At 38.3% G+C, this 18,270-nt stretch overlaps 1 protein-coding gene and 1 pseudogene across 4 annotated transcripts; both read left to right on the forward strand.

The window, feature by feature from the left end:
• The first annotated feature begins 497 nt into the window (after nucleotides 1-497).
• On the forward strand, nucleotides 498-11,254 carry LOC143886633 (putative LRR receptor-like serine/threonine-protein kinase At3g47570). Of its 4 annotated transcripts, XR_013253886.1 has the most exons (6): nucleotides 3,106-3,765; nucleotides 5,036-5,108; nucleotides 5,201-5,287; nucleotides 6,968-7,180; nucleotides 9,193-9,248; nucleotides 9,690-11,254. XR_013253886.1 is itself a non-coding variant. In XM_077390677.1 (4 exons), exons 1-3 carry the CDS (start codon nucleotides 630-632, stop codon nucleotides 9,234-9,236), a joined length of 267 nt encoding a protein of 88 aa, XP_077246792.1. In that variant the 5' UTR covers nucleotides 498-629; the 3' UTR covers nucleotides 9,237-9,248; nucleotides 9,690-11,254. The 4 variants fall into 4 exon arrangements, 2 of the variants coding, with proteins under 2 accessions (XP_077246792.1, XP_077246793.1); XR_013253885.1 differs by lacking the exons at nucleotides 3,106-3,765; nucleotides 5,036-5,108; nucleotides 5,201-5,287 and adding exons at nucleotides 498-639; nucleotides 9,448-9,528; XM_077390677.1 differs by lacking the exons at nucleotides 3,106-3,765; nucleotides 5,036-5,108; nucleotides 5,201-5,287 and adding an exon at nucleotides 498-639.
• A 1,872-nt stretch (nucleotides 11,255-13,126) lies between these two features.
• LOC143886635 (endochitinase-like) overlaps nucleotides 13,127-18,270 on the forward strand; it is a 43,700-nt pseudogene continuing 38,556 nt past the window's right edge.

Below are 18,270 nucleotides of genomic sequence, written 5' to 3' on the forward strand. Positions count from 1 at the left end.
TTCCATCTTTATTTTATAGGATTTCTTCTGTTATTTCTTTTTTATTGTCTCATTTCTTCTTTGATTTTTCGTTTTTCTCTTTTCAAGGTCTTCAGGGTTTAGGGTTTGAAGAAGAAGAAGAAGAAGAAGAGTAAGAAGAAGAAGGTATGTTTCCTATTCAATCAAAGAGGTTGACACATTTTTTCATTAAAAATGGCCATTAATATATTTTTAGAGTTTTTGCACATGGTCCTTCTGAATTTTTAAAATAAATTGAACATTAAAAAAATTATGATACTTTTATTTATTAATAAATTTATTTCGACTTTGTTGAATCTGTCACTTATTCTATTTTTTTTTTTTTTTTTTTTTTTTTGCAGGTCAAACGAACAGGAAGCACTTAAGCCAGCTTCTTGTGTCTGTTCTATTTCTATTCTTTGGATTTTGGTAACTTTTTGTATGGGGTTTTGATGTACTTAACCAAACACGAAGCACTTCGGTCCCTTTGTCTTATTCCATTTCACTAATATGATGGGTCTGCTTCTCTGTAAGAAATTTGAGGAATTTGTCTTTCTTAATACAGGTCAGTGATTTGAAAGAGAGTGAGGAGGAGCTAAATCTATTTTTAGAAATGTACAGACGTGAATGCAATGATTCAAGGTCAGAATATCTTGTGCTTAACTTTCATTTCAAGGTCTTGAATTTTACTTGCAATGTTTCATCTTATGATATTCTGAATACAGATTGATTCATTGCAGTAGTTTGAAAAATATGTTGAGTAGTTGATCGGTGGTTATAATTTATTCTATGCAATGATTTATTCTCTATGCACTATTGTCATCTCTTGTTATACTTTTATTTCTCTTTTTAACAAACACAATGAAATGCTTATGTGTGTTATTTGCTAGATCTTCTCATTGTTCGTTAACACAGAACCAAGACTTAGTTGGAATACAAGAGCGCATCAACATGTCAATTTGTGAAACTTAGAACCAAGAAGAAAGTATTTTGTAACTCCTGCTTTGCTCTTAATGCTCCATGCCTGCTAAAGTTGAGCTGCACCTGGTTGCACGAAGTCGTTGACTTTTCTGGCCACTTGAAAGTGGGTGTTATGCTACACCAATCTTCTTTGCTTATTAGAGATATGTTGGGATTTAGCATTTAAAGCTTTACAATGTTTCTGATCTAGGTTTTGGAGCATTGGACAAGAGTGGTTTCTGTATATTGGGTTTTTAATTTTAGCTAGCTTCTATTTTAGTTATTTCCTTTTAGTGCTAAGAGGATTAACTTCACTTCAGAATGTCTGTGGCGCTTCCGCCAAGATTGGGTCAGCTCTGAATAGTGGGGTTGGGAGTAAGAGCGATTATTACTTAATTTGGACCTTCGAGTGGTTCTAGAGAATGTTCATCCATACAGCTCAATAAATTTATAAGATTCTTATTAACCTTTCCATAGGTTATCCCTTGAAAGCAGTTAAAGCATTTTCTAAGGGTAGATTTGTAAAAGTGAATCATGATGCTTCTCTCAACTATCAGCGAACTTAGAGGTTGGGGATTTCTCAAGGTTATGTCAAAGATTTTTAACCAACTTTGGCGTAGTTGAATTGGCTAGTGGAGCATTTCAAAGGTAGGCCAATCTTTCATGGAGGGTGATGTTGTTGAAGGCTATTTGGTCCAATCTATAGAATCAGGGAGTAGAGCTCAAGAAATTCAATGCTAGAGGCCAAATATGCAATTTACTTATTTAATTATTATTGTTATTATTGTTATTATTATTATTTTTTTGGGGGGGTGGGGGTTGGTCTATAACAATGGGTTATATGGCAATCAACCAAGAACCAAATCCTAAGCCAGATGACACGTCAAACAAGTCTCTGTTGATGTAATGATAAGCCTTTTTCATGTGCTTAATTATGTCTGGGCTTACCCTGTTGGGCTTCAAATCTAAACAAATATGGTCATTTGAGTTATTCAAGGGAGTGGTCAGACTAGACACAGGCGCCTCCCTAGATGGAGGTAGAGCAGAGATTGGAGCCATCTTATGGGACAAAGAGGGTTCAATCCATACAGACCCGGAAGAGATCCATGCTCTTGAAATAAACACAACTCATCAAGGAGTCTGTATTGCCATGGAGAAAGAGAATGATGATATTTGGGTGGAGTTGGATTCTGTCATAGCTGTAAATGTGATTAAGGGAATCTATAAATGCCCGTGGAAGAAGAAGCTCAGTCTATCAAAGATAAAAAAAACCTCGCATGCTTCAAAACCTTGAAAATATCTCGTGTGGAGAGGCAAACACTGCAGCCGATTTCTTGTCCAAAGCCGACTGCCCGTGCAAAGGAGACAGCAGCATCTCTCTTTCTGTCATTCCTCCACCTCTCCTAGACATTGTATCTTTGCAGGTACTTGTTATGTAAAACTCTAATTGTTATATTTTCTAATGATCTGGTAGTGTCTGTCAAAACCCCAACTTACCTACAAAAAAAATGCATTAAAAGACTTGCACTAAGAGGTTAGTGTACACATGGGGGAACTTTATTAGAAGAAAAGATTAGGATTTAGAAGTGGTTACAGTTTGTGAGTTATATTTCTGTAATTATTTTCCCCATGTCAGAGCCCCTTGTAGATTCGGCTGAACTTCCACTTTCTTTGACTCGTTGTCCCAAACAGGCTGAGGTGCATCAATTGCTCATGATGGAACATCTAGGTCTGGAAATTTTAGATGAGTTTATTAAGAGCAGATTGGCATTTCAGTTTGACCTACTATAGGATGCCTGATTAATCTGTACACAGTAGAACTGTTGAATAGCTGAGGAGACAACACAGTGTTATGTAAAATGCTTTCAAAGGCCCAAACAATTGTCTTATGTATCCGAAAGGCCCATCCCTATATTTGTGTCTTCTTAGTCAGGATCCACCTTGGTTCCATAGTACGACTATGTAGTCAAATGAATTTCTCGGAATCCTTTGATTCATTAAAGCAGGATAAGTTTGCCTGCAATATGGGCCTTTTGGTTATGAACTTTGCTGAGTTGATATTAGAAATATGGAAGTGGAAACAAAGTCAAGGGGTCATTTGGAGTTCTATTCTGCCAACTAGTGGCTCTCACTCGAGTCAAAAAATTTGACAGAACAAGAATTGTAAGATATGATTAAATACAAGGCCGGTGGCTCCGGTTTCTCATGTGAGAAATCAACTGCCAAGACTGATGAAGCAAATCACAATCAATCTAGTCTAGGCCATTAATGATGAGTACTGAAGGAAATTTGGATTCTAATGGCAGCGTCTTGCTTTCGCCAATCTCAAGGATAAGAGAAGATGTGTTGGTAGGGAACTACGAGTTCCATCATGACATGTGACAGATGACTTTTAGAGCATGGAACTTTGATGAATTTAACTTGATTTCCCTATACATACTTTAGTTGTTCTCTTCATTGTGTGATGGTTTTGCTAAACAGACACTGTTAATTCAGCCTATGATGTCATACTTGAAAGAGATGGTTTAGTCAATGTGAACTGTGAAGTGTTCACTTCATTTCTGATATAAATTGATGCCATAATTTCTGCTTTGATATCTTTTCCATCTGCAGGGATGTCATTGACGCTACGGACTTGGAATATAAAGAATGGACCCACGTTCAAAGTCTTAAGTCTTCTCTTGATGAGCACAACTTGGAGTTGCGTGTTAAAGCAGCAAATGAAGATGAAGCAATCTCTCAGCAGAGGCTAGCTACTTCTGAAGCTGAGATTGCTGATCTGAGGCAGAAGTATGAAGCTTCTGGAAGGTTAAATTCTTTAATTATAATCTTCCTATGTTTCTGAATTATTCTGACCTCTATTTTTAGCATCATGTTTGAGTACTCCTGGCTTTTGCATCACTGCATTCTCATTTCTGTCAATGAATTTGCATCCTTAAGGCCCTGTTTGGATTGCAAGAAAAACATTTTCGATAGAAAGTTTTTTCATGGAATTTTTTTCCTTCTTGATTTAAGAGTGAAATAATAAGATTAGGATTAATTTAGAGGGATATTAAGTAAAAATTAATAGAGTTGGTTACATTGAGCATTTTTTGCGTGTAAAAGAAAGTAGGAACTTCTAGAAATATTTTTGCTTTCCAAACTTTTCCATAAAATTCCTGCAATCGAAACAGGGCTAAGGACAAACATTTCTGTTTATTTACTTCTATCTTAGTTTAACTTAATGTTTGGTATGCTTTTTCTAATTAGTATGTAGCTACCATACACAGATACATCTAGAGCCCGAACGTATCGTGCTGACAAGACATAATACTTGGATATTTAAAGTATATTTCATGGTAGATGCTTCAATTGGTCAAATAATTGTCCTGTTTCAAACATATGTATCTCTATTTGAATTAGCTGTCATGTTTTTTTTTTGCTCGTGAGAGTATCTACATTTATAATTTTGAGTATTTGGATCTTACAAATGATATTTTAAATCAGAAAAGGGTTCCTGAGGTGGCGCTAGCGCTACCTTATATGAGGTGGCGCTCACAAAACATAGGGTCCCACTTTGTTTGGTTGATCCAAAGCATTCATTTGATAGGCCCTCAGATAGATAGGGTGCCCACAAAAAATCAACTTCATCGGATCATCCTAACCCTTCCATTTGTGGAGTTTAAAATGGATGTGTATAAACCTCCACAAATGGAAGGGTTAGGATGATCCTATGGACCTGGTTTTTTGTGGGCACCCTATCTATGTGAGGGCCTATCAAATGAATGCTTTGGATTATCCAAACAAAGTGGGCCGCCCCCTATGTTTTGTGAGCGCCACCTCATATAAGGTAGCGCTAGCACCACCTCAAGAACTGGTTAGTCATTTTAAATTTATTATTAATTTCATCTTCCTCATGAAATCTAGTTAAGTTTTATGATATTTTATTTATAGATGTCTTGTGTCTTATCTCATGTCCCTGTCCTACATTTTAAAAAATTCCGAGTTGTCATTTAACAGGACATTGGGCAATTTGCTTCAAGAGTCACTTATCTTACCATTTAAAAAATTCCGCATCTCAATTTTTTCTCTTATTCAGGGATATATCTAAACTCTCTGAGGTCTTGAAATCTAAACACGAGGAAGGCGAAGCCTACTTATCAGAGATTGAGGTTCATAATTTCTCCTTTCTTTTCCATTTGTTAGGTGGACTGTATTACTTTTGAAAACATGAATAGGGCTGTAAGTCTTGTGTTCCCTGCAGTCAATTGGGCAAGCATATGATGATATGCAAACTCAAAACCAACACCTGTTGCAACAAATTACAGAGAGAGATGACTGCAATATCAAGGTACTTCCTCTAAATATGTTTTATACTATCGCCTCACAGGAAAAAAACAATAATAAGGTTGTTTGATGTTTGTTTCATCTTGATCGTGCCTTTCCTGTTAATGTATGCATGTAACTTGTAATCTTATTTTGGTTCTAGCAGTTTGAAGTCCGTTATTTTCATTTAGCGCATATAATGATTTGTTCCATGTATGAAATTCAGTGCAAGTTAGCGTTGCCTGAGAACTGTATTTCATGATGATAACACTGGCATGGACAAATTGGGTCCACAGATTTCTTAGATGGATACAACTTTTGAGACTTATTTATTCAGTTTATCGGTTAAAAGATCCAAAAGAAAATCCTAGTGTGGATTTATATGCTATATTCGACTTTTTTGTTAGGTAAGCTGGGATCACCATCGACCTCAAGGTTGAGATACAAAGCCTCAACCATTGAGCTACAGGACCAACCCTGTTATATTGGACTTCTTTCAAACACAGAACTGTATTCCATGATGATAACACTGAGATGTATTTCAATGGACAATCAGGCAACATGTATTTAACATGGCCGATGAACGGCAGAATTTCATGACTTGGGGCTTTTGGTGTATGCTTTTAGAGGTGCTCGTGCAATATTTTTTTTTTTGATAGTTGAATGACTGCAAATTCAGGGTGTCTTACAAATAACTGTTCTACGCTCATTAACCTACAATTAATGAGAAAATCCTCAATAAAGTTCTCTCCAACAACTACTGAGCTCCAATCAAAGTTCATATGTACAGAACCCAAGTAGGAATGACCTGCAGGATATTGGGACAAAATCTCTTCATTCCCTGTGGACTGCAACTTTTGTATGGATTGAGTCCCAATTTGGGCTGTATTCATTCATTAGTTCGAATTGGGTTAGGCAGTTACCAAATTCATTTCTCTACTCAAACTTCTATTTACTATATTCACTTTATCACCTTTATGCACTTCAATTTTTAAGCTGAGCTCTACTTTCGTTTGCTTGACTGTGTGGGGTAGACCAACTTAGAGGGAAACCAGTTGAATTTGTTGCCACAGTTCATAACTCATCTGGATTTCGCTATATGCCTTCAATTGGCATTTACTTTGAGTCATCCATCTATTCACAATTTTAGTGGCTTGCAATCGAATGAAATGAGCCAAAAGGATCAATAGAGGTGGCAACAATCCCAGTTAGTTCAGCCTAGCATGTGACTGAAGTTGTGCCCACTTGACCTTTCCTGTATCCATTCCCCTTGCCAGGGTCACTGAACTTCTAATTTATTTGATCATTCACTACAGCTTTAGATATCCAACTAATCAAAAAAAAAAAGCTTTAGATATCGAGATATCTTTGTTGCACGATCATAAACTATTGTTTGGTTTATGTGTGGCTACTCACTGGTATTTATGGATCATTCTGATGCAACTATTGGCACGAAATACCACTGATAGACAATCAATTTGTAACCCTTTGAGCACATTGAATAGATGTTTGAATTCCTATTAATTTTTCAAATATATATTCCTAGATAAGAACTTCAGGTTTTCATTCAATTTTCATCAGTTTTATAATTTCAAACTTGACATGCATGGACCCATATATAACCTATTTATTTTAACTGTTCTTTTTTTATTTTTTCTGTGTTTGGATATTTTTTCCTCAAGGAGCGGTTCTGTTTTGATTACAGCTTCTGCATTGGATTATCTTCACCATCAAGGTCATACTCCAATCATTCACTGTGATTTGAAGCCAAGCAACATTCTTCTTCTTGATGAAGACATGAATGGCCATGTGGGTCACTTTGGGATAGCGAGGTTTGATTCAAAAATCTTTCGCAACTCCTCTGAAGATCAAGGCAGCACGATTGGTCTAAAGGGAACTGTTGCGTACATTGCTCCAGGTAACAATTTATTTAGTTTCAACACATGAATCAGCCCCTGTTTCATGCACATTTTGAACCCACAAATCAGCCCTGCTACTAGCATTTGAGCCCATGAATATGCTCCCTGCTAGCACATTTCAGCCCATAGATATACTCACTGTTTTAGCACAATTCTGTCCTTGGATTCAGCCTTAGTTTTTAGCACAATTCTGTCCATAGTTCACCCCCCGAATCAGTCCCAGTTCTTTCACAATTCAGTCCTTTGATTCAGCCCATGTTTTGCACTGATTCAGCCCTTGTTAAGCACAGTACAAGTCTATTTTTTTTAAATCCCAATTTTAGCACAATTCAGTCTATGTTTCAGTCCCCATTACATGCTAAGTATGAGATAGTTGCGACTGTGTCACTTTTGGATTTTGTACCCATGAGATCATTTGAGGTAGGTATCAAATGTTAATGAGGAGTTGTTTGATTAGGATCAGAGTAGCGCACATGAGAAGTCACTCATGTCATCCTTTTTATAGTTGAATATCAACATAAGTGAATGGTCATGTCAATGCTATTTTAGGCCCTTATGATTACCTGATGGTATGGACTGAGTAGGTGTAAGGTAACCATAAAATCATGACATATGTATATTGTTTTTGGTTTCCTTCAATAGGGCATGGTTTGTTTTTCTTAATATTTACTCATTTTGGGTTCAATCGTTTGGTCTGCTATGTTATCATTTGGGGAATTTTGATATTTTGGCACTATTTTGTCTGCATCCTTGAATAAAAGGAGAGGGAAGTGATGGGCTGTTGTTGGAGGATCTGTTTGCATGCAACAAGCAAGGCCAGTATAGGTTCAGATGGGGTTTGGGATCAAGGATTGGGGTCTGAAATTTAAAGATCGAGTCACTTTTAAGAGGGCTGTTTGTTTGATTTTGGGTTGGGTTGGATCAATCAAAACAGGGGTAATCCTAAGGCTAAAGCAAGGGCTGTTTTGGGAAGAATTTGAAAGTGTTAAGCTCAGTCACAGTGGGCTGATATGGTTGGTGCAAGAGAGGCTTTCAGATAACATTTGGGAAGGGTTTCTAGAGCTAGCAAAAGCAGCCATTTAATTTCAGGGACGTATACCCCTGTTAAGTGTGTAAGCAGCTTAAAGTTTCCTAGTTCCGCTAGACTTCCGGATGAATGTTATGATTCTGAGGCACCTCCATCTGCGGCTTAGTCCTTTTCTTGCTTTCCAGTCATGTTTCAGTTCGCGATCTGTTTGTCCATCTACTAGAATAAATTTGATGAGAGCTTTCTGATCTCAGTTTGTCAGCAAGCCCGTTGGTACCCGCCGTTGAAGAATGAGGTCACGCCTGAGGACAGTAGATGCAAGCAATTCGAAAATACTGGAGTCTAGAATTGTAAAATCTGAGCCAGCTGGGAGGGGTAATATTACCCAATTCCATCTTCCAAAGAATGATCATGGAGGGAAATATGCTGTCAGGACAAATCCCATCTTCCATCTGTAATATTACCCAATTAAACCTGCTCACGTTAGATGAAAACAACCTGACAGGAAGCATACCTTCAGCCTTAGGAAACTGTAAGAAACTGGAAACATTGAATCTTTCTAAAAATAACCTTCGTGGTGCCATACCGAGACAAGTCATCGTCCTTTCTTCCCTATCAATAGCACTTGACTTGTCTCACAATTCATTGACTGGCTCCCTCGCACTAGATGTCGGTAACTTGATACATCTAGCAATGTTGGATGTTTCGAGTAATAAATTGTCTAGTGAAATTCCATATACAAGACAGCTATGTTTTAGAAGAGATGCTGCCTTCGTGTTTGTACTTGATCGAGAAATCAAGAATGTCTTGGGCAAAAGCTCATGTATCAATTTTGACATTTCCGCAAATTAATGATATATAATTTCATCTGATGCAACAATTTTATGACATGGTTGAATCACACTTTAGCTCTTATCAGTTTTCTGGTTTTGGTAAACCTTTTCCTTTTACCTTTTTCCTAAAATTGGAACACTGTGGTTGCAGAGGGAGCTTCTCTTAGGAGGCGGAGAGGAGTCCACAATTCGTAGACGCAATTTACAGTATGTGCTACCTATTCTTTTTCGCCTTAGTGAGAGATTTCCTTTTTTAATCCACGAAATGCTGATGCATTTACAATTAGCAGATGTTTGCCTAGAATAGAGTCTTTCACTTGTACTTATTCTTGGAACATAAGCTTATGTATTAAAAAAAATCTCAAATCACTAATTTCCTGTAGCTGTGGTCTTTCTTTTAATTCAGGTGTCTGCATAAGTGTAGGCATTTCGTGTTCCAAGGTCTAGTTCATTTGTCATGAAAGGACCATGTTTGGACCATAAAGGGGTAGGCTAGTTCTGTTAAAGTTGTTTTGGCTATCTTTCTTGTTTGAACTTTGTAATTGTAGTATTAGAGGCAACATTCCTTACCTTTATCTGGCCACATCTTGTCTAAATATTAGTAAGGAGTTTTATATAAGGTTCTTATGCTCTGTAATTGTCTTTCAGGACAAAGGCTGGAATGACATTTGCTGCAGAAAGCATTACGGAGAGCCTTCGTCGCACTCGTCAGTTGATGGTTCAGGTTATGATTCATGATAGAACTCACCCATCCTTTATCATTTTGTACTTTGGTTCTTTAATGGTATAAGATATGTGATGTGTATATAACAGGTTCTAATTGTAAAACAGGTTATGTATCAAACAAATTTGTTTTTCCCGTGTATTGGGATCTGCTGAAAATAAAAAAATTTTAAAAAAAACTGTAACTTTTAGCGGCGGTCATGACCGTTGCTGTATGGTGCAAAACCCACTCCATTGTTAGATCTTTAGTTGCGGTGACAACAACTTCAGCAGCGGTCCTAACCGCTGCTATATTCAGATTTTTAGCAGCGGTCTTAACCGCTGCTATATTTAGATATTTAGCAGACAACTTCAGCAGCGGTCTTAACCGCCGCTATATTCAGATATTTAGGAGCGGTCATAACCGCTGCTATATTTAGATATTTAGCAGCGGTGAAGCCCGCTGCTATATTGGCGAACCTAGACTCCTAAGAGTTGAAAACAAGAGCGGTCATAACCGCTGCTAAATAGTTCCATACACAAGCGGTCCATTTAGCAGCGGTTCTCACCGCTGCTATAACATATAGCGACGAGAGATTTAGTAGCGGTTAAATAACCGCTACTAAAGGTAATGGTAGCGGTTTAGCCTGCTTTGAGCAGCGGTCTTGCCCGCTGCTAAAAACCATTTTTGTTGTAGTGAAAAGTTTTTAGCTTTCATAAAATAATCAGAAACAGATAAATTACCTTGTGTTAATGAGCCGATCTCGTTCTCCAAGAACTGCACCGTGCATCGTTCGCCCGTGAAGAGAGAGATGAGAGTGCCTCCCACGCTAGCTTCTTTTGGAGTTTTAGCATCTCTAATATGCTCAATCAACTCCTTCTGTATTGGATCAAGTACGCCGTGGTTTGCATATGTTTTATTTTTGAAAAATCTGTTAGTTGATTTACTCTTCTGTATTTTGTTGGATTTCATTTCATGCAAATCTCTAGATATTTGATATGTGTTGTATGTTCGTTATTACTCTATGGAACGTTTATGATTGGGCCCGAGTGGGCCGTGACTGATGATTAGGTCTGAGTGGGCCGGTTGGTGCCTTCTACATGGTGACTGATGATTGGGCCTGGGTGGGCCGGTTGGTGCCTTGTGCACGGTTACTAGCATAGCTATGAATTGATATCCCGACCTTAACTAGTTGGAGGGTGATAACTGGTGCGTAGTCACGTAAAGATCGGTATTTTTCCTCCATAGTGAGTGCTTGATGGTGGGAAAGTTTCCGATTCGTTACCTCTGCCAGGTAGGAGCTGTAAAACTTGGCCGTGACTACGTGGGTCCGATCGACAACCACGCAAGTATGGGATGTTAAGCTGGCAAATTGTGATAGCCCGTCACTTTGAGAGGTGATCGAGGCCATAGCTATGTCTAGTGTGGAATTGTGAACTAGTTGAATTATTTGTATCATGAAACCTGTGTGTATTGTTCCAAACTATTAGTTATGTGTGGATTATTCCAATTGATAGTTCTGTCGCTTTGTATTTATTTCATGATACTAGTTTTGCTTTGGAAAAAATATGCATTTATCTTATTTAAATGCTTTGGTCGTGTTTTGTATACTTGATCCAACCGATGCAGATTCTTTGTTATGTATTGAGCATAAAAGCTCATTCCACGTTGTCTATCATTTTTTAGATAATCAACCGTAGGTAGCAGGTCGTGGGGAATGGGAGTGGGAAACGGCTTGGCTTTATTAGAGACTATTGTAGCTTGTTAGACAATTAAATTTGTTTATTTACTTAACGAACATCATTATTCGAGAGAGACAAGTAGACATATCGTTGAGGCCCCATTAATGGCATTTGTGCAGGGAAAATTCAAAGCCGCCCTAAATTTGGAGCCATCTCCATATCAAGATATTGTTCGATGCTTACACTGTTTTTGATATATGGTGGGTACAAAACTGGGGACCACACTGTATGACGGGTCACGTTCACGTAGAGCATGGTATATTCTTATATTCTCACAAAAAAATTATTTCCATAGGTGGATCCTAGCCTTCCAATCTATAGAGGTTTCCATAACATGTGGTTCATCTATAGACTAGAAGGCTGGGATCATCTTATGGAAATGATTTTTGGGGCACAACCTATTTACATTGTGGCCCATCAAAGGGATGGATTGGATCATCCAATCGTATGCCGTATAGTACTTTTTGAAAAAGACTGAACTACGCAAGCTTACACCATATAAAAACTCTAAAATTCAGGGGATGTGGGAATATCATAATCTCACGCCTAAAATTCTTGGGGCACAACCTATTTACGTTGTGGCCCATCAAATGGACGGTTTGGATCATCCTATGGCCCTAAATAGGTTGTGGCCAAAAAATTCTTTCCATAGGATGATCCTAGCCTTCCGACCTATTGAGGTTTCCATAACATGCATTTCCTCTATAGATCGGAAGGCTGAGATCATCTTATGGAAATAATTTTTGGGTCACAACGTATTTACATTGTGGCCGATCAAATGGATGGTTTGGATCATCCAATTGTATGCCGTATAGTACTTTTCGAAAAATACTGATCTACGCAAGCTTACACCATATAAAAACTCTCAAACTCAGGGGATGTTGGAATATCATAATCCCACACCTAAAATTCTTGGGGCACAACATATTTACGTTGTGGCCCATCAAATGGACGGTTTGGATCATCCTATGGCCCTAAATAGGTTGTGGCCAAAAAATTATTTCCGTAGAATGATCCTAGCCTTCCGACGTATTGAGGTTCCATAACATGCATTTCCTCTATAGATTGGAAGGCTGGGATCATCTTATGGAAATGATTTTTGGGTCACAACCTATTTACATTGTGGCCCATCAAATGGATGGTTTGGATCATCCTATGGTGTGTCGCACATTACTTTTATGAAAAATACCGAACTATGCAAGCTTACACTATATAAAAGCTCTAAAAATCAAGGGTAGTGGGAATATCATAACCCTGACCCTAGAGTTCTTTAAATAAAGGTACATTTGTCATTTTAAAATTTAAAATCATTATATGTTTGAATTCGGTCTAGAGACTTGTCAAATTTACCCCATTTGCAAAAAAATGGCCAAATGCCATTACCAAACTATGTTACTCTTTTCACAAATAGTGCATAGTTGGTTACTCTTTTTGCAAAAACCTCTACAAACACGAGAAGGCATATCAGTAACTAATTTGGGCATTTTTCCTGTCACCATTGAATTCCTTTTGCCTTAAATTCAATTGGGGATGACTATTATTGACTAGTCATATGGAAAAAAAATCCTCTCTCTCTCTCTCTCTCTCTCTCTCTCTCTCTCTCTCTCTCCCCACGCCTCCCACCCTCTATAAATAGCACTTATGTTTTTTAGGCAACACATCTATCTACTACAAAAAATGAGGACCTGGATCTTGATTTTGCTCTCCTTAGCCTCTTTGTTAGGTTCCTTTGCAGAGCAATGTGGAAAAAAAGCTAGCGGAGCTCGGTGGCCGGGAGGGCTCTGTTGCAGTGAATATGGTTACTGTGGCACCAGCTGTGCGTACTGCAGGGCAGGCTGCCAGAGCAATTGTCATTGCTGTTTGACACAAAACTTCACTACGAGCGGTGATGGAGGTGTGGCCTCCATCATCACTCCATCCCTCTTCGACCAAATGCTGAAGCATCAAAATGACCCCACTTGCCAAGGCAAAGGCTTCTACACTTACAATGCTTTCATTGATGCTGCAAATGCCTTTGATGGCTTTGGCACCGTTGGCGACGTTGACACACGTAAAAGAGAGATTGCAGCTTTCTTGGCTCACACATCCCATGAAACTAATGGTGGGTTTCTAATACCATCCTAGATCGTATTGTGAAAAAAATAAAAATTGAAGAAGAGAAAGAATGAGAAATAGCAGTAGAGGGCCTAGGGCCTCCTTACTTCAAAACATTTCATTCACTACATTCCTCAATAGTAATGAAAAAGGATAAGTAACAACTAGTTAGGATAAAGATAACTAAGATTCGGATAAAGATAACTATAAAGTAATCTAACAAAACAACTAATTAGCAAGGGAATGGATAGAGCCCTTTGGAGAGAGGATGCTGGAAAGTAGAGTCGTATCAGTGTCCCTATTTACTATGTCCAATGTCGTTGATTGTGTTGATTGTTTAGTTCATAATCTTCTAGCTCGAGCTCACAAAATGTTTTCCCTATATATATGCATATATGTGTGTGTGTGTATATATATATATATATATATATATATATATATATATATATATATATATATATATATATATATATATATATATATATATATATATATATATATATGAGAATTGCTAGCGTCCATCGCAAAAGCATTTTTGCGGCTGGTCTGTCGCACATGGAGACAAAAGCTGTTGTCTTCATTAACGAGGTGGCTGGTCTGACATGCAACAAACCAGCAGCGGAAACCCTTTTGCGATGGAGCTTAGAAAATCCCCATATATATATATATATATATATATGAGAAAAGCGTTGGTGCGCTTAAGTGCACCAACGCTTCCCATTGGTGCGCTTTAGCAGGACCCAGCGGGACTCAAACATTTAAACGAATGGGAGGCGTTATAACAACTTAAGCACACCAAAAAAATGGTGCGCTTCAGCACACCAACAGTTTTTTTCTCTGTGTGTGTGTGTGTGTGTGTATATATATATATATATATATATATATATATATATATATATATATATATATATATATATATATATTATGCGTGTTAGTTTTTCAACTTAACCTGGATCTAGTATCTGTGATTAATTAATGATTCATTAATTGATGTATTCAAGTAAGTGACAACTGCACCAGGCGACCAATTTTCATGGGGATATTGCTTCCTTCAAAAAACAAGGCAAGAATCCAGTAGATTACTGTGTTACAAGTGCAGAATTTCCATGTGCTTATGGTAAAAAATACCACGGCCGAGGTCCCATTCAAATCTCGTAGTAAGTTCTTCTTTTTCATTAGGCCAAGCAAATGGATGGTTTGGATTTTGAATAAGGTGGGCCCAAGTATTTATTTAAAAAAAAAGGTCATATATGGTCTTCGCATGTAGGTGCATGTATTTTTTTTTAACACAGTTGGGTCTAGCTGTTCAAAGATAATACTCAGTTGTGTTCCCCCAAAAATCATCTTCATAGCTAGGATGATGCTAACTCTTCAGTTTGTTATATGGTGCCTTCAATTTTGCTAGGCCCACCAAGGAGTTGTGTTGACAGAGATCGAGAAGGTTGTGAGAGCATATATATATGGTTTGTGTGTGAGAGAGAGAGAGGGAGAATGAATTTATTTTAGAAGGGTGTGAATTCATCATTGAACTTTAAGAGTTGTGAGGGTGTGTACGGTTTTAAGAGAGAGAGAGAGAGAGAGAGAGAGAGAGAGAGAGAGGGAGGGAGAATGAATTTATTTTAGAAGGGTGTGAATTCATCATTGAACTTTAATTTAATATAATAGAAATATGAGTCAGTAAACTCAGATAAAATTAGGGAGTCCGGTTCAGGTTTTATTCGGTTGCCCGAGGCCTCAACCCTAACCCAACCCCGAAATAAAATTGGTTTATTAGCTGGCTGATCTGGACCACCATTTCTAGAATGCGTCATGGTTCAAAATCAAATTGATAAGACAATCTTACTCACGAACATCGGTGGAAAATTGGACAGTTTCACCATTTCTATTCCAGCCACTCTTTTAGAGTCGGTTACTCATCTGATAAATGATAATTATTTTTGAAATGGCAAATTTTATAAAAGAATCAGAAGGAACACCCAAAAGGGAATACCCAAAGTTACAGAACAAAAAATAAAAAACTCATTACACAATGAATGGGACATCAAATAGGAAATTTATCAGACCAATTCATCGAGTTGCATACCACGCCTCTTCTAGCCAACGCATCCGCCTTCTCATTAGCAGACCTTCTAACATGAATCAACTCAATATCTGATTCTACCAATTTATCTTTCATTTCGTCTAAAGGATCCAAAAACCTCCAAGGTGGAGCCACCACATCTGATAAATGAAAATAAAAACAATTATTTGATCAATTCAATATCCGTACTAAAATGGTTTGGAAATGTGATTATATAATGGTACAACTAGGATTGCTTGTCCTTGCACCCAACTAAACAATAACTTGAACTAGTATTGTTTAAGTTTAATTTAGTCGGACCGTCATTTTATACTGTTATCTTATGCAAGAAACAGTAGTTGAGTTCCAAAGACCAAACACAAAGTCCATAGAAAGGTCTTCCCGCAATTCATCTAGAACTGGAAGAGGCATTACCTGGAAGGGTCTCTGTTCATTGAAAATCATTTAAAACAAATCTGTACGGTCTGTCAAAGCTAATAGTCTTCCCTTATTATTGGCTGGCTCTTTCAGAAAATTGCCATCTATTACCCCTCGATATGAGGGGGGACATACGATATACACAGGATGGAGTTGATGCAGCGGCATGTCGAGCAAAGAAGGAGAAGATCACCATCTTCAACCTTAGAAAAAGAATCCTTGAATCCACGAGGAAGATGCTAGAAAATTAAACTCTGGTATTCAAATTTTCATTCATGGAAAACTAGTTTCATACACAGAATGTCCAATATATATTGGCTCTTCTTATTTCTCCTTTCCTTAATTGACTCAAACTCTTCTTCACACTTAAACTCTAAATCGTAACTATGACTAAGACTCTAACTTCATCATCAACTAGGACTCAAACAGAAACCATCCTAAGTAAGAATTCAACATTTATATAAAAAATTGTCTACTTACAATATACACTTTGGTTGTATAGCTGGCTGATCAGGACTGCCAATATGGTGGGCCTCAACTAGAATGAGACATTCTCCATGGCCTGACTCTGGGGTAATCTCGTCCTCTATGGTGGAAGATGGATATCTGTCGATCTCTATTTCTGGCAAGGAGGTAGAAACAAGAATGGATTCCTTAAAGGCATGTTTGGTGGGTAGAAGGAATGATTTGTCTGGATCCCTTCAGGATCTATGGGAGTGGGCCAAAAAGTCTTGGAATTCTCCCTCCCTCGCCTGCCCGTGTTTACTCTCCAACGACAAGATCCTTTTTATTTTTGATTCTGAAGAGGTGGCCTCTAGGATTCTGGTTTTGGAAATTGGAATGACTGAGTACCCCTATCTTCCCTTTCCCATTGGTCCCCAGATTATATTAATGGCTCTAAGACACTATGGGTCTACTTTTACAATATCGCATTACATGTGTGGGACTCCTCGACGGTTGAAGGCTTGGGAAATCTTTTTGGGCAGGTTACGGAAGTGAAAATGGAGGGCCTCCATAATCAATGTATGTGTTTTGTATTAGCCAAAATCTATGCCCCTAGTTTGAAATTTTCTCTCATTGTGAAGCTATGGATTTCCAACTATTGTTACATGGTTGGAGTCTCCATCCAGGGATCCAGGGGCCCCCAATTGGACCCTGAAAATGGTCAGAGAGATTCTTTGTTGATTGCCTCACCGAGAAACAGGACGTCGGTGCGCCCCCTTGAGATTCAGGCCAGGCAGCCAGTTGGCATTCTGAATCCCTCTCATCAGGATTCAAATTTCAAATTTTTAAGGGCCAGATTTGGAAATTTGCAAGGCTCGCTTCCCAAGCCTTGTCTGAAAGGACATCTGAATTTTGATTCAGGGTCGCGAGATCAGGGCCCTGTTTTAGCTCGGAATGATAGACTGTAGTGCAATCCAGCTATGACCAGGATGAATCAGGATTCTGGAAATCATGGTCAGTATTTAGAAGAGGGTGGGCCCTCATTCGTGACATGCTCGGTATAAGTGCAAATTTCTTTGGGTGTCTTACTTCCTGACAGTTGGACTTTTTGGATGATTCTGGCGTCTTCTGTTGGTAATGCTATCAAGAAGAAGTCCCAATTGATATAAAAATGTTAAAGGATATCTTCAAATAATGAAAAGATCTCTAATCCTGGAGCTACTTTCCAGGCATGGGAAGTTAAAGAGTCTTTGCGTCTTTTGGGTGTTGGCAGTTATTGTAATGTGCATCCCGTCAACGGCAATGGGGCCAGCACGTTGAGAAGCGTGAAGGACACCAGCCTTCATAGGATTGGAGGATGGCTGAATTGTAGTAGGGATAATCTTAGTACCAGAAGGAAAATTTAATGATGAAATTAGGAAGCGCCACTTTGGCGCAATTAATGCCGCTTCATGATAGTGGGAGATTCTTCACAAATTTGGGTTATTGGCCTTCCCTTTGTATCCATTATGTGGCGACACGTTGTTTTTGGGTGATCTTCTTCTCTGTTTCCTTTGGATTGGGGACCTGGGATTTAAATGGAAAGTCAGAGCGATTTGGTATCTCCCCCTTGCCCTTGCTCTTCAACCCGTGGCAAAACAATAATGTTGCCGGCATGGACGGAGCCAGAGGGGGGCAAGGGGAGGCAACTGCCCCCCTAAAAAATCTGAAAAAAAAAACTTATGTGGCTTTGTAATATTCCAAAACTAT

Source organism: Tasmannia lanceolata, unplaced genomic scaffold (genome assembly GCF_043159265.1).
Source record: "Tasmannia lanceolata isolate RefF3 unplaced genomic scaffold, GAP_Taslan_0.1 ptg000011l, whole genome shotgun sequence".
Lineage (NCBI taxonomy): Eukaryota > Viridiplantae > Streptophyta > Magnoliopsida > Canellales > Winteraceae > Tasmannia > Tasmannia lanceolata.